This window comes from Artibeus jamaicensis, unplaced genomic scaffold (assembly GCF_021234435.1).
Source record: "Artibeus jamaicensis isolate MK-2021 breed Jamaican fruit bat unplaced genomic scaffold, CSHL_Jam_final scaffold_847, whole genome shotgun sequence".
In the NCBI taxonomy this organism is placed as follows: domain Eukaryota; kingdom Metazoa; phylum Chordata; class Mammalia; order Chiroptera; family Phyllostomidae; genus Artibeus; species Artibeus jamaicensis.
The window spans coordinates 16,206,143-16,232,113 of NW_026522057.1; the positions used below are offsets into that span (position 1 = coordinate 16,206,143).

General features: G+C 42.0%; 1 protein-coding gene and 1 pseudogene across 1 annotated transcript; one reads left to right on the top strand and one right to left on the bottom strand.

The window, feature by feature from the left end:
• Nucleotides 1-395: 395 nt before the first annotated feature.
• TMEM50A (transmembrane protein 50A) lies at nucleotides 396-21,259 on the bottom strand. Its single transcript, XM_037135930.2, has 7 exons — nucleotides 21,112-21,259; nucleotides 18,629-18,734; nucleotides 16,024-16,136; nucleotides 13,155-13,222; nucleotides 11,266-11,358; nucleotides 6,138-6,198; nucleotides 396-746 (listed from the first exon to the last, which is right to left on the bottom strand). The coding sequence occupies exons 2-7, from the start codon at nucleotides 18,719-18,721 to the stop codon at nucleotides 701-703; spliced, it is 474 nt and encodes a 157-aa protein (XP_036991825.1). The 5' UTR covers nucleotides 18,722-18,734; nucleotides 21,112-21,259; the 3' UTR covers nucleotides 396-700.
• LOC128626677 (40S ribosomal protein S27-like) lies at nucleotides 18,019-18,422 on the top strand (annotated as a pseudogene).
• Nucleotides 21,260-25,971: the final 4,712 nt, after the last annotated feature.

Sequence of the window (25,971 nt, forward strand, 5' to 3'; positions counted from 1 at the left end):
AGCTGAGTCGTAACCACCTCCCCCACCCTCGCCAGATCAGGGGCACAGAAGGGACACTTTTGAGGAGCCTGGTGGCTGGATCAGGAGCTATTCTCTTCCGACATGCACACCCACCCCTTGGGAGACCCTTGACAGCTATTCACACTGAAATGTTTTCAGAATTTTTGGCACAACTAAAACACAAAGTATAGTGAGAAGAATTTTGAACACTGACATCTGTAATAGTGTAAACAATTAAAAAACAGACTCCTAACCACTGAATAGTTTTTAAAAACAAGAAAATGTTTGTGTTTCACTAATATTTGACAAAGAAGAGCCCACGTTTAAATAAACACATCTTCGGGGCACTTTTGAACCTTGGATACAACAAATACTCACATAAGGTATATCCACTATTTCTTTTGTAATTTATTTTTATTTTTACAAATTATACCATGATAAAACAATAAAAATTACTCATGTGAAATATTTTTCAACATTTTATAAGTTACTCAAATGCATACCACAATAGATTTTTGTTGTTATTTAAATAGGGATCTCTCATGATTTTAGTATCACACAATCTGATGCTGCGATTACACTCAGAAATAAGTTTAGGAAATGGCATTACAAAAAATTGGGAGTGAGTAGTAAAAAAAACCAAAAACAAGAACGAAAACACCACGCAGGGCCTCTGTACAGCAGCGGTAACCAGCTGTCTTCACTGCCACAGGTCTTCGGTGCGGCCAAACTTAAAAACCAGTCCTCTGTGAACAAAATGAGAAACATCACATGACTAGCTAGCTAAGTTTAGAAAAAGACACGTGAGATTCGGACGCATGGGAAACGAGCAACAAGGAAGAACCGATGAGCTGTATGAAAACAACCAGGGGACTATTCAAACAGAAACTGATCGCTCTAAGGCAGTTAACCTACCACAGTGCCCAGCTGTGCTATGTATCAACAGCTTCCCCACACCCTTAACTGGAAATATGGGGGCCTGTGTCACTCTTAAAAAGTTAACCAATGCTTACTATGTAACCATTATATGTCTGACTTTTATCAAATTCATTCAACAAACCTTTTTTGGTTTTTGTTTTTTTTAAGATTTTATTTATTTTTAGAGAGTGGGGAAGGGAAGGAGAAAGAGGGATAGAAACATCAATGTGTGGTTGCCTCCTATGTGTCCCCCACTGGGGACCTGGCCTGCAACCCAGGCCTGCCTGTGCCCTAGACTGGGAACTGAACCAGCAACCCTCTGATTCTCAGGCCTGTGCTCAATCCACTGAGCTATGCCAGCTGGGACTCAACAAACCTTTTTTGAGTATCATGGTGCTAGGGCAGTAAAGGTAAGAATGAGATACAGTGAAGCTTCTCACATCCTTGATGACACAATGTGATAAGTTTTGGGAGGGAGAGGGGAGACGTATATATGCCAAATGTTAAGGGAGCACAGAAACACAGAGAATTTATCCTGTCTGAATGTGTTAGAAAAGGATTTACACAGATGGAAATACTATACAAACTGTGGCCAGGCAGAGGTTCAAATGGGACGTTGGTTATGTACAGGAAGTAGTGGAAAGGTGAAGATGTTTTAGGAAGTAGGAATAGTATATCAAAAGGCAAAGAGGAATAAAAGACCATGGGGCCTCAGGAAAAGGCCAGGAAGAAGATCAGTGTGTCAGGAATATGCTCTCACACCACGAACTTACAGTCTAGGGTTTAGGTAGAGATATTAGCTATAGTTGTCTTAAAGCTTTCAGTTTAAGAGGGGCAGGATTGCAATTATATACATAAGAAGATATTCACATATATCTGAGGTGTAGTAGGAATCCAATATGGCTAGATTATAGTTTACGAAACAACCAGGATATGGAATGAGATGGCCAGGATCTGGTAAACCAATTGACCAGCGTGGCTAATTGCCTACAGGGGCCTTAGGTGCCTTCAATGAGCCAAGAAGGCAGGTGCCAGCCCTGGCTGGTGTAGCTCAGTGGATCGAGTGTGAGCCTGCAAACCAAAGGGCCGCCGCTCGTTCAATTCCCAGTTAGGGCACATGCCTGAGTTGTGGGTCAGGCCCCCAGTAGGGGGCACCTAGGAGGCAACCACACATTGATGTTTCTCTCCTCTTTCTCCCTTCCTTCCCCTCCCCAAAAAGAAAAGGAAAGCAGGGAGGCAGGGAGGGAGGGAGGCAGGGAGGGAGGGAGGGAGGGAGGCAGGGAGGGAGGGAGGCAGGCAGGGAGGCAGGGAGGGAGGGAGGGAGGCAGGCAGGCAGGGAGGGAGGGAGGCAGGGAGGGAGGGAGGGAGGCAGGGAGGGAGGGAGGGAGGCAGGGAGGCAGGAGGCAGGGAGGCAGGGAGGCAGGAGGCGGGAGGCAGGGAGGCAAGCAAGCAGGGGCCAGCCTCTATGTCCTACTGAAGGGGGCAAGTGGTAATCAGCCCCAGGCAATGAATGAGGCAGGGCTGTGCGGAGACGCACCCCTATGTAAAGGGACAACTCTCCGGCTCCAGCGGACGGCTGCTGTGTGGGGCCCAGGGTTGCCAGATCTTCTGGTTTTTCAAGAAAAGCCAAAAATTCAGATTTTTATGTAAAATCTCTTGATTTTTAAATTTTAAATATCATCTCAGTAAAACAAAAAGTGCTGTCTAGGCTCAATAAAACAGCATTGTGGGCAGAATCTGGCGGGGCAACCACTAGTGCTGATCTCCTCCATAGACAGCTCTGAGTTCTAACGATTCTAAAACGGAATCTGACAGGATGAGAGCTACGTTTTAGGAGAAAAATGAACAACAATAAGAACTGGATCCAAGGGAAGGGAACCACTGAGGAAGGGATGACAACAGTTGAATGTAAACAGTGGAAACGGACAAAAGTCTCGAGAACAGGTTCAAGATGATTCAGAGGCAGACGCAGCAGGGCTTGGCTGTGGGCAACAGTGCGACTGAGAAACCAAAGACAGGAGTAGGGTTTCAGTGGCACGTGCTGGTTTTCACTTTGTTTCCTCGTCTGTTCTCCAGCTGCCAGTGCACACTCAGGGTGCAGTCCCCAATTGTCACTGTCCATTTACAACTGGTTTCATTGGCCTCCGTAAAGGTAAACCCTGCTTGCTTTCGATGAAAACAAAAAACGGAACCTGGAAGTCAGTCACAGTCTCTCTTGGAAATACATTAATTTCTATTTATAAAGGATTTAAACCTGAAAAGGTAATTTGATCTCTGTTCCACCAGTTAATATCAGACCTATGCTGCAAAACAAACACACACACACACACCGCAGACCCCAAATTAGTTACTGGGGGGCTCTGCGCCCCAGGTGGTTTAAAAGAGACTCTGTGAACATGAGTCAACAGATGTAAATGGCAATGAGGTTTCCTGGGCAAGGGCCAGTCCTTCCTGCACTGTCAGATGGTGTCGCTAGTTGCATTTCATTTTGCTTTCCTTACAGTATTAAGATCTAATAAGTATAATAGTAACAAATGAGAAATTAACCAAACTTGTTGCATATAATTATAACTAATCTGAAATAATATCAGTGATTAGTTGCTAAGGTTTTGTGAAATGTGATAATTACTGAGTGAACTTATGTGTTTCTTCCCTCATTGGCAGAGATTAAAAATTTCCCACAAATCCTCCTCCTCATTGCTTTGTTCCTCCCTGCTGTGACACAGTAACTTCTCGGCCAAAAGCATCTCAAAGTGGCACTTATCCTTTATCTTTGCCAGAGTAAATAATGATTAAAATAAAGAAGGCTGCTGTCAGTCTCTGTGGCTGGTTCTCAGGAAATCGCCTCCCCATCACTCCATCCTGAAGCCTTTGACTCCAGCCGCTGCCCCTGTTTCACTACCTTCCTTTGCCTGAAGCCACAAGGCACTGAGTTACCCTGACCACGTCCACCCTGTGCAGAGTGCTGTAGTGAGCTCAGGAGGCCTGGTCCGTCTTTGAAGGTGCTCACGCCTGGTCCTGGCAGGTTAGATCTGTTGGTCAGAGTGTTGTCCCAATACGCCAAGGTTGCAGGTTTGATCCCCAGTCAGTGCACATACATGAAGCAACCAATGAATACATAAATAAGTGGAACAACAAACTGATGTTCTCTCTCTCTCTCTCAAGTCACCTTTAAAATTCTCAAACCTCAACAATGCAGCTTGAATGGAAAAGAAATGCTAAATATCAACACTGTCCCTCTCATAAACACAAACTACATCACCCTACAAAATAATAAACTCACCCAAACTTTATTTCATAAGTTAGGAGGTAAGGTTACCCATATTGTGTTTTTCAAATACGGTGTTGCATTATTTAAAAAAGAAAAAAGGAAGGTAACAGAACTAATACTAAACAACTAGCTGGAGACCCAGAAAAGGGGGAAAATGTCAAGTGAATTCATCCCAAAGTTCAAATTTCGACATCATAGCAGCTAGAGTCTGGACCCTAGAGTCAGTGCAAATGTAGCCGCATGATCCCAAACAAATGATCTAACCCCTGTGACTGCTTTCTGATGGGTAGAATAGGGATATGAGAGCGCCACCTGCAGGACTGTTACAGGGATTAACTGAGAACTCTTATGTAAAGCACTAAGAATGGTGCCTTGCACATAATAACTGCTCAATAAACTTTGATCATTATTATTTTCTGCATAAAATCGGTGGCCTGAATATATATTTTTAAGTTCTTTTGAGGTTTCCCCACTAGTTGTAGGGCACGAGGCATGACCCAAAAGGCTGTGTACCTTGCCACATGTAAGTTCACATTTTTCTTATTTCCAAACTGATTTTGTAAGATTGCAAAATGTCTGGTGGTGAAATGGAGTTAAGTGTGAATACCAACAGCTGACTATCACTGAAGAGCAACTATGAATTAACATTTCATGCATGGTTCATGGAGACATGGGGCTTCTATTTCCTTTTGGGGGTGGCAAGGGAGAGGGAAAGAAAAGCCCTCAAACAGGCTGTCCTAGAATATAGCAATTTTGAAAACTGTTTTGGATGAGGACTTCTTTGAAAATCTCTCCCCAGAAACACCACTGCCTGGCACGTGGAGATGGCTGGTGGTTCCCCACCGTCAGCCACGTAGCCATGGAGTGGAGTCAGGAGCTCCTGACGCAAAGTGAAAGGCTGCCAGTCTGATCCGGGTCAGGGGCAGGCCTGGGCTGCAGGCTCCGACCGATGTTTCTCTCCCTCCCCCTCCCCTGCTCTCGGAAAATAAATACATACAATCTTACAACAAAACAAAACAAAAACAAAAAACCTCCTGATGCACAGGACAAAAGTTTGGGTGTTTTGGGGTTTTTTTTTTAGCCTTTCTGGGTGTGAGGAATAGAAGGCTAAGGGTAGAGGAGAAAGCAGGCCCTAAGTGTCAGGAACAAATAAACATCAGAGAAGATTGTTAATAAAAGTATTAAGGTTTTTAGGGGTTTTATTAATCTTTTGTCATTCATCAGGAGGATAAAAAATGTTAGGGCTTTTCCACTGCACCTCAGAAATCACGTACAAATTCTAACGACGCCAAGGACAGAAAGAACTATAAAACGCATCTAGAAACAAAGTTTTCAGGAAAAATGGTGTTAAATCAGCTTTTTCATTAATAGCAGCTGCTAGAAATACAGATTTAAAATGAACACTGTTCATGTTCCATAACTAACCTGACACAAACCACAGTTCTTCATTAAGGGGAGGTGGTAGCGATTTTATTTTTGTAAAGAACTCCTGTTTCTTGAGCAGATCTCTCTTCAATTTATTTCCCTTTTAAAATTTATTTTTATTTATTTTTAAATAATGATTTTAGAGAGAAGGGAGAGGGAGAAAGAGAGAAGGAAAGGTGGGGGAGGAGAAAAAGAAACAAACATCTATTTGTATTCTTGTAAATACAAGACCCAGGATTGAACCTGCAACCTTGGCTGATCGGGACGATGCTCTAACCAACTGAACTACCCGGCCAGGGTGGCGGTGGCAATTTTAAAAACCAATGTATGTTTCCCAGGTTGGTGGGAAACTAATCCATATATTAAAAATCTCTCTCATGCTTCATATTTTATGACAATAACATGGGAGGGGGCACTGGATGGGGGTAAATAAAGCAACTAAATATATAAATGACATAAAAGAAACTATTATGAAAAAAGAATTTAAAAGAAAGGGAGGATGAAAAATGCAAAACAAACTTACCCAAAAAAGATGAAGGCATTTTGGAAAAATACAGCAATTCCAGGGTATACTATGGCTTTTTCTGTTAAAAAAAAAAAAATTTAGAGGCTTATCATCTCAAAACATTGTTTCTGATAATATACTGAACATTAGTTCTAATTGATGTTACTGGTGATTGCAGTTTGAGTATTAAACGGCATGACGCCCATGACAGAGTCTAGAACTGACTTGGTCATTGACAGACCCCTTCGTTCACTTAATAAGTACCTCCTGAGTTGCACGCTGTGTTCAGCCCTGTTTATTTAAGGCGCTGAGGATACAGCCAATAACAAAACAGGCAAACGGTTTCTTCATGGAGCCAGACAAGAGAGAACAAAGGAGGAGAAAAAAGATACAGGAAGTGCGGCAAATGATGGCACAGAAAGTGATCCCACACCAGCGGCCAGGAGACTCCATGAGGTGACACTGACTACGGACAGGGAGGAGGTGCGGGCAGGAGCCACACAGAAGCAGCCAAACGGCAGCTGCCTGTGAAGCTGCACAGGCCCTGAGGCGGAAGCACAGCGGAGCATCAGGAACGGTCACGTGGGCAACGGAAAGCAAGCAAGAGGCGGACAGACAAGAGAAACGCGAGGGGCGCCCTGGGTGGTGGGGCCTGCAGGGCCGTGCAGTCACTGCAAGGACTTCCATTTTTACCCAGTGAGGTGAGAGGCCGCTGGAGGGGACTTATTTTAACAGGGTACCTCCGGCTGCAGTGCTGAGAGTAGGCTAAAGGGGCCAAGGGGAGAAGCAGAAGCCTGCGAACAGTCTGTTTCAGAAAATCAGGCAGGGGACTGTCACACACTGAACCAGGGTGGGAGCGGGGGAGAAGGTAAAAAGTGGTCCGATGCGAGACCTAGTTGAACAGCGGGGCCAGCAGGCTTTGCTGCCCATGGCTGTGGAGGGTGGGGAAGAGGGGCCGTGGGGAGGAGGGGTCGCCTTCCACGGCCAGGACCCCCAGGGCCTTTGGCCTGCACTTCTGGGGGAACAGAGTGGTTGAGACGGGCACGACGGCCAGAGGGACATTTTGTTCCGATTTTATCCTGAAGTTAAAATCCTCACACATTTCCACTATTGGCTGCCAATAACTGCTCACTAACTGATGAATCAAGGCATGAAGAAGAGATGAACTGTCAACTTTTCCTTAGAACAGCTTTTAATTATTCTGGTTTTACCAGAACAGCTCATAGCTCATTTGTGTAGGCCTTCACGACAAGACCACATTATTCTACATTAAGTAACTATTATCACTAGAATACAGCTATTATCATAGAGCCCCTGAAGAAAGGCAACTCTATAAAATTACAGGTCTGCTACCGATGATTCTCCAAGCATAGCCTGGCTCCCAAAGCCTTCCGAAAAAAGTCTTAAAACTCTATGAGGGACTTCCGCCAAGATGGAGGCATAGGTGGATGTGCCGTGCCTTCTCACACAACCAAGTTTAGAGACAACTAAATATCAGCAACAGAAAACACAGCCAGAACACGGAAAATTGAACTTTTCGGAAGTCCGTTAACAACAAATTCTTCAACCTGACCAGTAAGGGGCGAAACCAGCGGCTGGTGAAGCGGGATTGCACAGGAGGACTCGGCCAGCCGGACTCAGGAGCGGAATCCAGACGCGCGGAATCCAGGCGCAGGGTTGGACCTAGTGAGGGACCGAGCGAGCCACCAGGCGAGCGACCGCGGGGGAGACAGTGGGGGTGCGGTGCTGCATGTTGACTGTGGTTGCGCATTTGTGCGAGGGTGGACAGGCGAGGGAGTGGGCAGTTGGACCGGGCACGTCCCGCGGCCAGTTGCGGCAGTGGAGGGCGCCGCCATTTCCCTGCTCTGACCCCACCTCCACATACAGCGTCATAACCCAGCGACTCTGAGTGGCCCGGCCCAGGTGAACCATCTAAGACGCTAATCCTCACCCAGCTGTGAGAAACAGCAGAGGGTGCGGCCATTTCCCCGCTCTGACCACGCCCCCACATACAGCGTCACAACCCAGCGACCAGGGAGTCCAAGGCACCGCTTCTCACACTTAAAGGGCCAGAACAGACCAAAAATGTCGCAAGATCTCAAAGCCCCAGAGCCCGTAGATCTAAGCGATGAAGAAATAGCAAAACTCTCAGACGCACAGTTTAAAAAACTGGTCATCAGGATCCTCACAGAACTGGTTGATTATACCGACAAATTAGACAAATATATGAAGGCGAAACTAATTGAAATGAATGGAATTGCACAGGACACCGATAGCAATGAAAAGGAAACTGGGACTCAAATCAATGGAGTGGACCAGAAGAAAGCAAATAATGGCCAAACAGAAAAGAGTCAAGAAGCAAGAATTCAAAGAAATGAGGAGAGTCTTAGGAACATCCAGGACATCTTTAAATGCTCCAACATCCGAATTATAGGGGTACCAGAAGGGGGAAAGGAACAGCCACCAGTGGAAAACTTGTTTGAACAAATAATAAAGGAGAATTTCCCCCAATCTGGCAAAGGAAATAGACTTCCAGGAAATCCAGGAAGCTCAGAGAGTCCCAAAGAAGTTGGACCCAAGAAGGAACACACCAAGGCACATCATCATTACATTAGCCAAAATTAAAATGAAGGAGAGAATCCTAGAAGCAGCAAGAGCTAAGGGGACAGTCACCTACAAAGGAGTCCCCATCAGACTGTCAGCAGATTTCTCAAAAGAGACCTTACAGGCAAGAAGGGAAAGGTATTCCAAGTCATGAAATCCAAAGACCTACAACCAAGATTGCTCTATCCAGCAAAACTTTCATTTAGAATGGAAGGACAGATAAGGTGCTTCTCAGATAAGATCAAATTCAAGGAGTTCATCATCACCAAACCCTTATTATATGAAATGTTAAAGGGACTTATCTAAGAAAAAGAAGTTAAAGAAACATGAACAGTGAAAGGACAGCAAACTCACAGTTATTAACAACCACACCTAAAACAAAAGCAAACTAAAAGGACAGCTAGATCAGGAGTGGAAACATAGAAATGAAGATCTCAAGGAGGGTTAGCAACAGGGGAGTGGGAGGAGGAGAAGGGGGGAGAAGGTACAGAAAATAAGTAGCATAGACAGATAGAAAATAGATGGGGGGGCAAGAATAGCATGGGAAATATAGAATCTAAAGGAATGGAGACACATGGTCATAAACTAAAGGGGGGGTAACGGTGGGGATGGGGGGATAGGGTAGAGGGGAATGAAGGGGGGAATAGAACAACTGTAACAGCATAATCAATAAAAAAATTTAAAAAAAATTCTATGAGGGAAACGTTTTCCTACAAATAGGAACTCTGTGGTCGTTGTCACATCTGGGTGAGGAGAGTGATCGGAACTGTATGTTCGTCTCCCAGCTCTTCTGTGGCCTCAGTTTTCTACAATGAACAAGTGTTATCAATTCAAATGAAAGAAAAAGTAATTTCTTTCTAAGATATGATGGTAGCAAAGATTTTTTTCTAGCAACAAGAGAACTACTTAACGTATTATGTCAAGTAGTTCTCTACTTAACATAAGTGGGACTCCAAAATTTTATTTATTCTACAATTATAAGTACATAAAAAACAGAAGAGACCAAAGAAGACATGCGAAAATACTTAAGAGCAGTAAGATTATTATAGTCTCTTTTTCAGTTCTTTCTTTTCTACATTTTTGGTAACATGGTTTTAATAATAAATTATACAGGGAGCACTTGAGATCTTGCTTCCTGGCATGTCTTCAATTTGGCTCAAATACACCCTTGAAAAAATTCTCAAAAAAGTAAATAAAATATAAATATTTTAATAGAAGAGATATATCTTAAAGACTTTATTTTTAGAGAGGGGGAAGGGAGAAAGAGAAGGACAGAAACACTGATTTGTGAGAGATACACTGATTGGCTGCCTCCTACACGCCCCCAACCAGGGACCTGGCCCACAACCCAGGCATGTGTCCTGACTGGGAATCGAACCAGCTACCTTTCAATTCACAGGCCAGCACTCAATCCACTGAACCACACACACCAGCCAGGGCAGAAAAAAATACAAATATTTTTAAATGCCTATCATTCCTAACAATAAAACTTAAATGATTTTAATAAAAGTTCAGGAAACTCATTTTAATTCAGTAATCACATTTTATTCAAAGAAGTAAAGGGTTAAATATGAGCTACTGGTCCAGTTTTTACAAATCATTAATATTGTAGTTCTACTCTGATAAGCAGAGTCAACTTTACTTGGAACATGAAGTGGTTTTTCATATTTTTCTGGTGTCCCTCAGGTGAAATTTCAGCCAAGAATCTAAAGGCAGGCCTTTTCCCGAGCTTGTCTTAAGTTGGCCTCATAAAGCAGACACACACTAAATGTTAATTCATTTTTCTTTCTAAAAGGAGATGTTATCATTATCGGGAAGGCTTATTAGCTCAATTAGTTTCAGCTCTAGGATGTTAGAGCTTTCCATGGATATTACTCAGCAAGTCAAAACCTGCCAAATAGCTGGAGAACATATATATTGTGCTTTTGAGGTTTTTGGAAGCCAAAGAAGAGCAAGGATTGGAGCTGTGTCCCATTCCTTCCAGGTTCTAGATTAGAAGAAAAAATACAGAGGACAGGGATACTAAAAACATACCAAACAAAACAAAATACTGGTAGAGAGAGGGGAGTTCTTAGGCATAAATGCATTGCTAGTAGCTGGCCTATCTGCATGAAAAAAACTTTATTCTAAAATAACCAGCTTTTCAAACTAAGAGGACAGCTAGATCAGGAGCAGAACCATAGAAATGGAGATCACATGGAGGGTTACCAACAGGGGAGTGGGAGAAGGCGAAGGGGAGAGAAGGTACAGAGAATAAGTAGCATAGACAGACAGTAGGTAGAAAATTGACAGTGGGTAGGGCAAGAATAGTATGAGAAGTATAGAATCTAAAGAACTTGTGACACATGGACATAAATAAAAGGGGGGGAATGGTGGAAGAGGGGTGTGCAGGGTGGAGGGGAATGAAGGGGGGAATAGGACAACTGTAATGGCATAATCAATAAAATGTATTTAAAAAGTAAAAATAAAATAATAAAATAACCAGCTTTAATGCTCAATTTCAGTATTTCGTCGACGGGAACTATAAACTGCGCTCTCTTACCTTTAGCAACATAACCACCAAAGAGAATCCACATGGATGCAATCAGAGAACCGAAGGCCAGCATGAAACCAATGAAGAGCCATATGCGAGCACCTTGAAAGAATCAACATTTTACCAGGATTGTTTCTCATTCGACAGAGGTCAGTTCAATGCACTTTTCAAAAAGAAAACAAAGAGCCAAAAAAAAAAACGTATAGTTGCCATTAATCTAAAATCAGAAGACCAGGAGACGTGCTAAGCATCTTTCAACAGTGCAGACGCTGGCCTGTTGGCCGGTCTGCGTATTTTAATTGCCTATATTTACTTTCCCTAAATACGCACACCAAGAAAAACTGTTCTCAATCATCCAATAAAAATCCCACAAAGTATCTTTCACCATATTAGCAGGCTCATTCTCCATATATTTTTAGAAATTGTGCTGCAAAATTTAAACTCCTTCAAGAGAACTTTCAAACAAAAACATAGGTATATTTAACAAAAAATTAAATTCATATTCAGCAATATGTGAATCTCAAAACTACCATATTTCACCTTCCAGGAAGTCAGGCAGTAAAATAAATTCAAATTTATTGTGGTTGGCTCTTAGGAAAGCTGCATTAAAATTTTGTTAATAGAGGAGGACTTAAATCACATTTTATAATATTTATGAAAATATGCTATAAAATAAATGGTATCATTAGACTGCCTAAAATGAATTCTGAGTTTATTTAATTAGCACAAATAAATTTTAATAAAAACACTGGTGCCTTCAATGAAGCACTGCAAACAGAATGCTATATATAAATTTCTGATTTCATATCCAAAACATAAAACAGTATTTATAAAATAAACTTGTTGCTCATAGATGTGATATTAAAACAAATAAAACTGTCTCTGAACCCCCAAAGCCTCATTAGCCAACACCTTTTATTTACAGATGCAATGGCCACATCCCAGTCCTACCTCCAGCTATTACTGTCCAATTACCAATGCTAGCGGCTAGCATGCACCCACTCCTTCAGAGTCTGCAAGGTTACAGTAGGTCAGTGTTTCTGTACCTCTTCTACTTAAGCTCAGCTATGAAGAGAGTGAACCAAGAAGTCTGAAAACATCGACCAGAGCTGACAAGTAGTTTCTCCTGTTTCATTAAAAAACAAAAACAAAAAACTGGCAATTTGCCCATATCCAAATTTATTTGTATATAAATGTAATATTTTCAGTTTATCATTTAAATCACTTAATAATGTCCTTCCCCTAAAATCTGTGTGCAAACTGGACTCCAGGAAGCTGCGCCAGTGTCCTGTGCCCTGCCTGCCCCAGGCATGTGGCTTGACAGTCAGGTCCATGGACCATGAGTTCCTCCATCGAGGAGGAAGGGCCGGCATGAATCTAAGCACAGAAATTCTATTATGTTCAGCTTTACAAGATAAAAAAAGTTCTGGAGATCAAATGCACAACAATGCAAGTGTACTTAAACGCAACTAAATTGTACTCTTAGGAATGGTTAGGATGCCAAATTTTAAAACAGACACTAAAATCTGTGATTCTAAACTATTTTCAAATGCTGATTCAATCAAATAAGGCTGGCAAAAAAGAGAAGAAAATGACTTATATAGTATAGCTGAAAGTACTATAAGTTCTATTTTGCATATATATTCATTATATCTTGTCCTTTACTGTATACATTTGTATCTGCTCACTATCGCACAGGATTATACATTCAAAACTGCCTATTCTGTACTATGAAGCCAACTCTGACCTTGTGCCTTGGGACTCACAGCCTCTGCTCTAGATACTCCCCCCTCCAATCCCTGATCTGAAGGAATCAGACAAGGGTCCTTTCCATGTATAATTCTCATTTTAAGGACACGTGGTAAACACATCCTTACTTACTGTTTGCACTTACTTACCTGTTTGACCCAGGCAACCTTCACTATAACTGTCACCTCGGACCTGTCCATTAGATACTGCATTAATCCTGTATAAATAAAATCAAGAAATCAGTGTCTCTGACTCGAAGAGGAGACTTCCCATGACATCAAAGTACCAGATACAAGAAGCCAGAGTTCCTCAAATTTCAGGTTCAGATTCATATGACCTTAAGTAAGTCCCTTCAATCAAATACCCTCTAAAGCAAGTCCCAAAACAGCAGAATCAGCATCACTTGGAAAATTATTAAAAGAAAATTCTTCAGCCCCACCCAAACTTACTGAAGCAGAAACTCTGGGTATGGGGCTAAGCAATCTGAGTTTTAACAATTCTTTTCTATGATTCTGACATTTTTTAAATGTCAGAGTGAAATTCTTAAAAGAGTCAATTATACCTCGATTTTTAAAAATTCTCAAAATTTTATCTTGCTAAGATTGGGACAATCTGTAGCTTGGGCCTATCTAGTTTTCCATTTGTACGTATCAGACACACTCAACGCAAAGATATTCAAATGGAAAAACTTTTTTTCAGTTCCTTATAGGTGTTCCAAATGTGAAAAATCTTTCACTGACTTTCACAGAGCACCACTCCAAATTGAAATGGCCTTGCCTTCTTAAGAAGCATCCTTTAAAAAAATTTTAAATGCTTAAAATGGGAAAATGTTTATAATTTATCAAGTTAAATGGTTAAACATTATATATATTACACACACCACTAGAATGTAAGCTCTATAAGGGCAGGGGCCGTGTCTACCTTGTTTCCCTTTTTATTTTTTAAAATATTTTATTTATTTATTTTTAGAGAGAGGGAACAGGAAGGAGAAAGAGTGGGGGAGAAACATCAATGTGTGGCTGCCTCTCACATGTCCCCTACTGGGAACCTGGCCTGCAACCCAGGCATGTGCCCTGACTGGGAATCAAACCAGTGACCCTTTGCTTCACAGGCCCGTGCTCAATCCACTGAGCTACACCAGCCAGGGCTGTTTCCCACTTTTATTCTCAGTGCCTAGCACAGGGCTTGACACATGGTAGGTGTCCAATAAATGTGTTAAATTATGAACCCTAATTTTTGACAATAATATAAAGTCTCAATTCATTCAAACCTAAATTTTAGAACGATCAAAATAGTCATAATTATTTTTCAGTGACCTCTGTATTAACTAAATTACTTGGCACATAAAATATAGTTTAAAATAAACTTCATATTTTTTAAAATGCAGATGATCCTACGTTAGTGGTACTTAGTTCTTGTTTCTTCTTGCTGAGCCATCTGAATAAACTCTGTAACTTCCCATCAGACAGCCATGACCCTGACCTATTAGTCTGAACTGTTCACATTTTCAAACAATCTCTACTTGATCTCTGTTATTAATACTTTTATATGTAATCTCAAATTCACAGAGGAGTTCTAAGTACAGGTCAAATAAATTTTCTCCCTGATATTTAAAAGCTGTCAACATGATGCCCCAAACCCCAGAAACTGTACTACCTACAAATGAGACTTACAATTATATATATTTCCCACAAACAAGACATTTTTACAGAACCATGATACAATCATCAAAATCAAAATCAGGAAATGAACAATGACTCATTACCACTGCCATTATTTAATCTTCAGAGCTTATTCAAGTTCCCCAGTTGTCCCATTAATGCTCTTAACAGCAAAAGGATCCTGTCCAGCCCTGACTGGTGCGGCTCAGCGGAGTGACAGCCGTCCTGCAGGGTGGCTGGTTCAATTCTCAGTCAGGGCACGTGCCTGGGTTTCGGGCCAGGTCCCCTCTCTAAAAATAATTAAAATCTTGGAAAAGGGAGGGAGGGAGGGAAGGTCCTGCCCAGGGTCATGAGATATACTCTAGTGTCTGATGTCTCTTTAGTCTCCTCAGTCTGGAACACTTCTTCAACCTGTTTTGGCTTTTATTATCTCGACCCTCTATTCCAGTCACACTGGTCTCCTTGCCACAGGGCCCTTGTTCTCGGTGTTCTGTCTGGAATAATCCTCTTACATAATCCCACGATAAACTTCTTCATTTCTTCAAGTCTTTACTCAAAAATCACCTTTCTAGTGAGGCCTTCCTTGACTTGAGTTAAAATTACACCTCCTGGTTTTTTTTTTAAGATTATATTTATTTACTTTTTTCTGAGAGAGGGGAAGGCAGGGAGAAAGAGAGGGAGAGAAGCATCAATGTGTGGTTGCTTCCTGTGCGTCCCCACCCATGGACCCAACCCGCAACCCAGGTATGTGCCCTGACTGGGAATCGAACCCGAGACCCCTGGTTCACTAGCTGGCACTCAATTCCTGAGCCACACCAGCCAGAGCGCTACACCCCCAGTCAACATCTCCTATCTCCCTTCTCTGCTTTTTCTCACCAGGGCTTATCATTATCTAACATGCTATGCATTTAATTCATTTCTCTTTTGTTACTATCTGCCTTACTCATTACAGTGTAAATTCCAGAAAGGCATGGATTTTCCCATTTTCGTCACTGTTTCCTGTTTCTCCAGCAGAGTCTGGGAATATAAAGGCTTAACAAGTATTTGTGAAATGAGTAAATAAACAAACCGTAGACAAAGCACATGGTTTCTGGCCTGAAAGTAAGGTTATAGACACAGGCAGTAGAGGAACAGGAGAGTTGAGAGAAGCTGGGAGACAGAAGTGGACAAGGAATAAAAGGAAGAAGCGAAGGTTGTTGCTTTTCTCTGTAAGTCCTCCTCTACTATCTGACTTTTAAACCATGCCCAATACGTTAACTTAGTAACACTTCGCAAATTTAAATCCATTCAACTATAGGTAAAACATCTTTATTTTGCGACAAACTATGTGATAAGTGTCACTAACGATGACACTTACATTAGGAAGGCAATGGTCGCTATAACGCCACAGGCATGGTATGAATGGTTGAACTCTTCCATAGTGGGGTAAATGACAGCTGCATCTATGATAATCCACCAGCCTGTAAAAAACTAAAACAAACAAACAAAAAAGGTGACGCCAAGGAGAAATCTCATGTATTAACTTCACATATTACTGACTAAAAAGAAAGCAAGATACCAAAGAGATCCCTTCTAATGAATTTCCAAATTTTCTTGAATGTTCTAGCAATTTCTATTTTAAGATTTTATTTATCTATTTTTAGAGACAGGGGAAGGGAAAGAGTCAAGAGAGAAACATTGTCGTGTTAGAGAAACAGTTACCTCTCACACGCCCCCAGTGGGGAACCTGGCTGGCAACCCAGGCATGTGCCCCCACTGGGAATCAAACCGGCAACCTTTCAGTGCACAGGCCAGTGCTCAATCTGCTGCTCAACCCACTGAGCCACACCAGCCAGCACCTGTTCTAGCAATTTCTTACATGTAATTGGAACATGGCTTAATATATAATTAAATATTATATACCCTTAAGTCTGAGAGCAGTGAATATTTATAAACATGAACTTATTTTCTAAATCTATTTTAGTCATCATTTTATTTTTTCCTAATAAAGTCTGTAATCTGAATTTGGTGAACTAGAAATAATTTACAATATTTCATGGTAGGAAAAAGAAAAAAAGGACTGATTCCAAATGACAAAAAGAGTGGCCTGCTGCAGATATATTATAAGCCTCCAGGAAGATATAGTTATTGAAAAGAAAAACATTCAAAATAATATGGAGCGTAATTGCTGCTGATGGAAGTTTAGCTGTTCCCTTGATGTTGTAAATAATGGCTGCAGTTCTGCTTTTCCTTCTGATGAATTGCAGTGCAGCCCACAGATGGCTTCACGTGTGACGCTAAATTTAACTTAACACCAACCTATCATTTATCTTAATTGAATCTGGCCGTGGGTATTATCAAGGGCAAATATATTATGAAAAACATTAAAACTGCATAAATGTTTTTTCATCACCTGAGCAAACACTTAAAAAATATTAACTGAATACTAACAAGCAGCTTAAAAGGGTGTGAAAGTAACTGCTTTCCCTGCCCCACTCCCAGTCCTGACCCAGCTGGTTCAGGAAATGCTGTCTTCTGACAATTGCTTTAAAATAACGATTTCAGACAGATCAAGTTATTTTTATCAGGTTGCAGATGCATCCGTAACTCTATTAATTACATTTTTACTGGTTAACACAAGTACTCTTTTAATAGAGTCAAGATATTTATCTTCTTTGTAGACAAAAGTTCAAAGCTTTTTTTGTTTTATGTTTATAAGAGCAGAATTCTATAGCAGTTTTATATTTGACCATTACTTGGTGAAAATATAGGATAATGATTTTCATAGATTATAAGTATCAGGCAACAGGGAAAGAACAGATATTTAAACTTTAATTTTTGTTTACTTAAACTTCACTTGGAGCATGTTACAACATAGTATCATAAAATACAAATTATCAGATGCCTTGAGGGATCTGCAATGTAATAACAATTTTAAATTGTAAGTCACTTCTAAGCAGTATTTTTAAAAGAGTTTTATGTTATTTTTGGTTTTTTTAATAATGAGATTGAGAAGAAAGTTAACCCAATCATATCTGTTAGTTTGACCTGTTTCTAAAACACTTCCTGGTAACTTAATTTACTCATTAAGAGGAGGCATAATCCATATAATGAGTAAATGTATAAAATACACACTGTCTTGCCCTGGCTGGTGTGACTCAGTGGATTGAGTGCCAGCCTGTAAGCCAAAAAGTTGCCAATTTGATTCTCAGTCAGGGCACATGCCTGGGTTGGGGGCCAGATTCCCCAGTTAGGGGCATGCAAGAGGTAATCAGGGCAACCCACGGATGTATCGCTCACACATACATGTTTCTCTTCCTCCCTTCCCCTCTAGAATGTAAATAAATAACCTTTCTGGCAGCGATGACCTCCCCACGACAACGTGCCTCTCGCAAAGGATCTCCTTCGTCCCTCTCCAGAAGAGAAGAGGAAACACAAGAAGGAGCACCTGGTGCAGAGCCCCAGTTCCTACTTCACGGATGTGACATGCCCAGGATGCTATAAATCCCCACCACCTTAGCCATGCACGAATGGTGGCTCTGTGTGTTGGCTGCTCCACCGTCCCGTCAGCCTACAGGAGGAAAAGCAAGGCTGACAGAAGGATGCGCCTTCAAAGGAAGCAGCACTAAACGTACCCTGAATCAAGGTGAGTGGGGAATCATCCCAATAAACACACTTTGGATTAAAAAAAAGTAAATAAATAATATCTAAAAATAATAACAAAATAAACTTCTTTTATTATACCATGCAGTTAAAGACAATCAACTGCTCTACTAATAAAATTTCAAACCATAATTTCAACTAAGAGTTGGAATGAAATGAATAACTCTCTCATAAACAAAACAAAATAGCAACATTTATTAAAATAAATTCAGTGGTCAAAGATAAAATACATAGTACAGACTTTATAACATCATACAGAATTTAAAACATGAAAACAAACACACCAAAAGAACCCGGCCCGAATGACCGACAATACTTACCAGGACGCCCGCAGCGATGGAAGCAACGGTATTGCGTTTTTCCCCCCAGTCAATGCATTCCGAGCATCTCAATCCTTCTAGAAATCCTGACATTTTCTTCAGGTCACTTTAAAAAACAGACAAACAAACAATTAAATAAAGTATTCTATTTACTTGCTTCAAACCTGACTTACATTCTCGGAAAATAAAAAACAGTTCAGGAATAATTTAATAAAAGTAGAAATACAAATATAGTTGCCCCTTGAACACATGGGGGTTTAGGGACACCAAGCCCCTCCCCCGACCCACACACAGTCAAAAATCGAAGAATAACTTTTTGATTTTCTAGAAACTTAACTACAATCCCTCAGTATCCACAGAGTAACGGTTCCAGGACCTCTGCAGACACTGAAATCCCAGGATGCTCAAGTCCCTCATGTATAATAGTGTGGAACAATGCATACAGTTGGTCCTCTGCATCTGTGGATTCCTAAGATGGGAAACCAGAGATGCAGAGAGCTGTATGTTTATTGAAAAAAATCCATCTATAAGATGCACAATTCACACCATGTTGTACAAAGGTCAACTGTAGTTTGGTTACATGTACTTCTTCAGAATTTAGCTTTTGATGAATTTCCACATTATAAATTTGGAAAATAAAACTTGGATTCAGTATTTTCCCCATTTAGCATTTTTCTTAAAAGATAGTTTTGGCTTGCATTTATAAAATAAGAAGTCCTGGAGGTGTAATGTACAGCATCATGACTATAGTGAATATTATATTGTATTATTTGAAAGTTGTTAAGAGGGTAGATCTTAGAACTTCTCGTCACAAGAAAAAAACTCTGTAACTATGTGCAATGATGGATGTCAGCTAGACTTACTACGGTGGTGATCACTTTGCAAAGTATAAGCATATCCAACCATTATGTTATATGTCAAAAACTACCAACATTACATGGTAATTATATAAAAAATTTAAAAAATGGTTTTGGTATAGTTAATATGGACAAATGTGGATATCCACATATTTAACTTTTTATAATGATTATTAATTTTGTTCTAAACCAAGTTATTGTATGATTTTGGTATTTACAAACCAGAAGCACTAACAGTGGATAGATAAACTGTGGCTTGAGTTAAAGCATGCAGTCAGGTGAAAAGTATATGTTAGGAATTATACAATTTGAGAACATATTTCTTCACAGTCAGATTAAGAAATTAAATACTGCCCTAGCTGGCGTGGCTCAATGGATTGAGTGCCGCCGCATGCCAACCAAAGGGTTGGCAATTCAATTCCCAGTCAGGGCACATGTCTGGGTTGAGGACTAGGACCCCAGTAGGGGGCACGTGACAGGCAACCACACACCGATGTTTCCCTCTCTCCCTCCCTATCCTTCTCGAAAAATGAATAAGTAGAATCTTAAGATTAAATACTGTACTGCAGGTCTTCTACACACATCACTTCATTATTTTTTCCTTCTCCAAGCCTGGCTTTTGGAGTAATTCCTACAAAAAGAGCACCCATTCCCTTTTAATATCTCTGATTCTCACAGATGCTTTTCAGCCAAAAGAAAGTACAAAATTGAAATTAGTACTAATTCAGACCAAAAAGAATCCACTGCTAAATGACCATAGTTGACCTAAAATGTCTTAACAAACTGCATAAAACATTCCTCCGAGCTGAGCTGTACAGACCTGGCTTGAGACACAGCCACAGTATCCATTTCAAAGGAGGAAAAAGCCAGAATTACGTAAAACTTGCTAATAATCAAGGAACACCCAAACTCCTACGGCGAATCTGAACCTGTCCATTAAAGCTACTCTGTAGCCTGCAATCATGACCGTCTAAAAACATGATATCCTAACAAGGAGCAATGGAACCTCTTGTAACTTCCCTATTTAAAATTAAATATTCAAAACTGTGATACAACCAGTACTGATTTGCCTTTAGGACAAGTTTGATTTTGAAAATACACTCGTTTTATTTTTCCCTGGGAGGAACAGCACGCCAGTTTGTATTCCTTTCGGTTCTTCCCAATGACCCCGCCTCGAGTCCATTTTCCTTTGCTTCATTACTGGTACGCTCACGCCCAAACTCCGCCCTCCAGACCCTGGGGATTTTAGGTGTGGAGAGAGTGGAATGGCACTTGGAAGACCTGGAAACCAGCTCTCTAGCTCGCAGTGTGAACCGACAGGGTCTTAGTTTCCCCAGCTTTAAAGTAGGGGAAGCAATATGATTTTCAGGGATCCTGGGAATCCGGGGGAAGGGCGCGGTCCGTCAGCCTGGCAAAGTCCGGACGCGGTTGCCCTCTCCCACCGCTGGCCGGACCGGGTCCGAAGTAAGTAGCCAGGGACGGTCCAACAAGGCACAGCCCAGTACGCAGCTTCCCAGAGGTGCAGGCAACTACCCTGTCAGCATCAGCAGGGCGCAGAGCCCGGGTCCGTGCACTATCCCGCCTGCGGGGGTTACTCTCTTCCCCCCACGCCCGCCTGGCACTTACGTCCAGCCCCGGCCGTGCAGTCGGTCCGGAGCCCGGTGTTGCGCGGGGCCTACTCACTCTATCACTTTTAGCCAAAAAAACAAAACCGCCGCAGATACAGGCCGCCGGATACCCGGATGTAGCAGTACCACCCCCGCGCCTCGGTGGCGCATGCGGAGACGAGGCTGGAGGAGTGGCGAGAGAGCAGGAGGAGAAAGGACGGAGGTAGGGCCAGAGGGAGCCACGCCCACCACACGAATGTCTCTGCGCATGCTCTGGAGTCGGCAGCAGCGGGTTTCCTAGGCGCCGGGTCCCTGGGAAACAGTTTGAGTACACTTTTAGAGGGTGATGGTGGAAGCAGTTCTTTGTTCTAAGGTTTCGAAAGGGACATGCGTGTTAGACCTTTATGTCGGTCTTGAGTGAGGTGGAAAGTTTTCTAGTGCTGGGATCAGTCCCGTAAGTATTTCTGGTGTTGGTGGCAAGAGTTCAGGGTCCCGCGTGGTGCAAAATGTGAGTCCGGGTCACGGCTCCACAGCGCTATTGAAAGTTTTTAAGTCCTACATTCTCAGAACATGGCTCCGTGCTCACTGTAACTCCCCCTCCAAGAGGCGCTATTTCAGAGTGAAGTTTTGTGAATTCAACTTTGTAAATATTGTGACCATATTTTCTTAAGTCACTCCCGCGAGGTGGGGACGCCCTGGTTCAGGTACTGTGCATCCCTAATCCCTGTGCCGTGACCCATTTATGGGATTTGACTTTTGAGTGTGTCCCTTTGCTTTAAGGCAGGGTTTCTCAGTCTAAAATGAGACAATTTGGGCCAAATAAGGCTATGAGGCTGTCATGTGCACCCTGCGGTTTGTGTCTGCATCCCCGGCCTCTGCTCACTTGATGCCAGTATCATTCCCACAATTTGACAACCAAGAATGTCTGCAGACTTTGCCAATGTCACTCTCCACCCCACGGAATCTCCTCAGGGTGAGAAGCACTATTTAAGACATAACGGGGGATTGGGGGAAGTGACCCTTTTTTAAAAATGGAAGCAATCATGGCTTAATTATGTGAAGGACTTGTGGCTGCCTGGCGCCCTGGAGAAGTTCTCAGTCCGTTATGGTGTCTATTCTTGGGGGCCCTCATGGAGTTGGAACTGGTCTCATTCCAAATGGCTCCACCAGAGAAAGCCCAGGCCACCACTCACAGTCTTAATCATAGAGCCCATGGTGATTGCAGGGCAGGTCCGGATCTTGCAGAAGGTGCTACAGAAGGGCCTAGGTGATCACGCCAGGGGAGAAAGTACTATGGCTTTAACCCTATGGTATTGGGAATCACCCTGCCTGGTTTCAGAAGCTGTAACCCTCCATGGCTAAGACCCTGTGAGCAACGTTCAGACCAAAAGCCAGTAAGGAGACAAAGCTTATCTCCCTGGCAGGGGTGCCGCCTCTGCTTCTTTTACTTCACCCTGTCTGGCCCACAATACTTGATTGGTTAGCCAATGACGGGTAAGATTCCTCAAGGGAGGAACGACCTAAGACAGGTATGATCAGAGGAGGCCCCAGGGAAAGACTTGGGGGCTATAGCAAAAGGGGGTGATGGACCCTTGCTCCTTGGCTTTGACATAGCCTGCGTCCTCATTATGTCTGCAAGAAATCTAATCTCTTGGCTGCCTTACTTCCCCTGCCTGCCTAAAGCCTGAAACAATGACAGGGCTGTGCAGCCCTGTGCTAGAAAGGGCAGGTTCCTGGGGAGATCAGGCCTAAGAGAGAATACATAAAATCCTGTGAAACCTGCTTTGCTAAGTCTTCGCTCAATTAAATGATAAGGTTCCAATCAAGAAATGACTTTGTTTCCCAAAGTTTTGTAGTTTTTTAGCTAACAGACCCTGACTCAGAATAAGCCCTCATAGTTCTTTGCTTGTTATCTATTGTTTGATCCTTACTATCTGACAATGATTAATGAGCTTTTACCTGTATTCCTGTGAAAATGAACCCAATAAAAGCCCACTGAGGAAAAGGCTCTTGGCCCTTCTCCTTTGAGAGATCAGCCACCTTTCCTCCCCAAGCAGATCATGTCCTGGTAAACTTATTCTCATCCATGGAGGCAGGGATGGGGGCCCTGCAGGGGGACCCCACACACACACTATAGTGTATGGAAAAGAATGTGACAGTTGGATGTAGAGATGCAGCAAGAGGTCGAGAAGCAGAGAAGGTGGGCCGGTCTTTTGTCAGTAAGAGAGTAATGCAGATTCACCTTTTTTACATGGAGGGAGACACTATACTGTATAAGTAAACTAGGGAGCCAGTGTTGTTGAGTCATTTAATTTTCTTGATTTCCTTAGAAATATGAAATTGTCATAGCTTTGGGATTTGGGGGGAGGAGCATTAACTGACTAGAAGACAAAACTGTATATAATATGATCTGTAGCGTATTTCTAAATGGACATCATTCTAACCCCTCAGGGATTAATTGTGACTGTTAAATGACTCAGGATGGGAGAATCTAGTGCAGGAAATTCTTATCGGACCCTTTTTTAATGTGGATTAATGACTTAATATTAGTTTAGCACCTCTGAGCAGCATTTAACAAATCTTGCCTTCCCATTATAATAAGTTCACTAATGCTGTGGAAGGAACAGCATGAACTTTTTCTGTTTTCTGTCTCCACTCTTCACACTTACTTGTATGAACACAATTGTCAAGTATTTTATAAACCTAAGCAGGCACCTTTATATTGCTATTATAATAAAGCACACGCTCAATTTGTCATTTCTATCCTGTTTGGGATGTGCTATGGAATTAACAAGTGTTTGCTTTTGCCCTTTGTAGATAAAATGAAGCTGTCAGAAATAGCAAAAGCCAGCACACCTAAATTGTTAGGAATAGCCAGTCTTGACTCTGCCAGCTGGTCTCAGCACGGTTTCTGTAGCTAAAGAAAGACACTGTGGAACAGCTGTACCAAATACTGCAATGTCCGAGGTAAGCCAGATTTATCCAAACAAAACTTCCAGAAAAGCTACTGCCAGAAAGATCTGGTTAACTATTTTTATTTGCTTTATCTTTGACTACTTTTATCAGAAAGTCTAGTTAAATATAATTGCTAAAGTGAAAATAGCAGATCTGAAAACACACTCATGAAAATCGGAGTCACAAACTTTATTTCTGATGGCTAACCATGCCAGCTTGGACTGACACAGAAAGTTCTGTGTCCCAAGAAAGCTCTACTGGGCAAAAAAACATCCAATTTTTCAGAAATGAGTGCTAAAGATTGAGCGGCAAGAACAAAACCCATACTATGGCCCCTGGAAAAAGATGCTGAAGACAACACTATTTTTTTTCATTTATTTTTTTTATTGATTATTGTTAGGCCCAGAATTAGATAAAAGTAGCCAAGAGGAACCCGAGGCAGGCTCCAGACTGACTCAGCAAGGAAGATAGAAAGTACAGAAAGTACAAAGAGTGCTGAACAAGATAACCGCCTTGTGCATGACCTTGTCTTTGCAGAAAAGTATCCATTGTTGCAAGCAGAGAACATAGCCACGTGTGTTCTCTCGAGATAGCCAATTGCTAACAGCTATGTCTGCTTCTGTATTTGCTTGCTTGCTCACCCCAATAAAAACCCTAGGCTATAAGCGCCAGGTGCGACTCTCATTTGCAGCCATTTTGGCACCGTGTCTCCGGACACCTCGAGAGTTCGCCCCTGCGCAGGTAAAACTTTGGCCAATGAAGTTCCATCTTAAACTCCTGAAAGTTTCCGACCATTTGTTGCTCGCATTGGTGGATGCCACAGGTGCAAAGGATCTTGTTGACAAACCGCTGGCCCATCAAAACAAGCCTGTAGATAAAAAATGGATGGACATCTCTGGAGAGCTGGAAACGAATTCCTGTAAGTCTAAACACCTGCTGTTGCCAGCAAGCAAGAGCCGAAGTATCCCACGCTCCAGTGTGTTTATTTGGATCGATGTCATCACAGTGGACTGACACCAGGAATCAGTGTAATGTGGGCTTGATAAGAGCACAGCTGCAAGTCAGAGAGTTTTACATCTGACTGTATTCAGTGTTACCACTGCACAGAAGAAAAGGAAGTTTCCCTAAGGCTGCAGGCAGCTCAGAGAAGTATCACTGAAAAAGGAAACAGAGAGAGCAAAACTCTCCTACTGTATCATGGGACTGAAAGAAACATGACATCATTATTGTTTTCCACTTTTTTTGGTTTTTTCCCCTTTTTAATTTTATTTTTGCCATTATTTTTTAATAAATATAAGCAACATTTGTTTAGTTAATCCTATTGTATTTATATTCTCCTTTTTAAAAGTCTTCTACTTTTATATCTTAAGAATACAGAGCTCAGGCTGACGTGGGTCAGTGGTTGAGTGCTGCCTGTGAACCCAGGGTCGCCCCTAAGATTCCCAGTGAAGGCACAGGCCTGGGTTGTGGGCCAGGTCAGGTTCTCAGTAGGGGGCGCACGAGAGGCAACCATACACTGATGTTTCTCTCCCTCTCCCTCCCTTTCCCTCTCTTTAAAAATAAATAAAATCTTTAAAATAAAAATAAAAATAAATATTTTTAAAAATATGGAATAATATAGACTACAAAATTTCAGTATCCAATAGTTTTTAAAAGTTAACTACTGAATCAAGCCCTGGCTAGTGTAGCTCAGCGGATTGAGCACGGGCCTGTGAAGCAAAGGGTCACTGGTTCGGTTCCCAGTCAGGGCACATGCCTGGGCTGCAGGCCAGGTCCCCAGTGGGGGACACATGAGGGACAGCCATGCATTGATGTTTCTCTTCCACTCTTTCTCCTTCCCTTCCCTTCTCTCTTAAAAAAAAAGTTAACTACTGAATCAGGACAGAAATACTAGGTAAAAAATATTGTTATGTATTTCTCATAT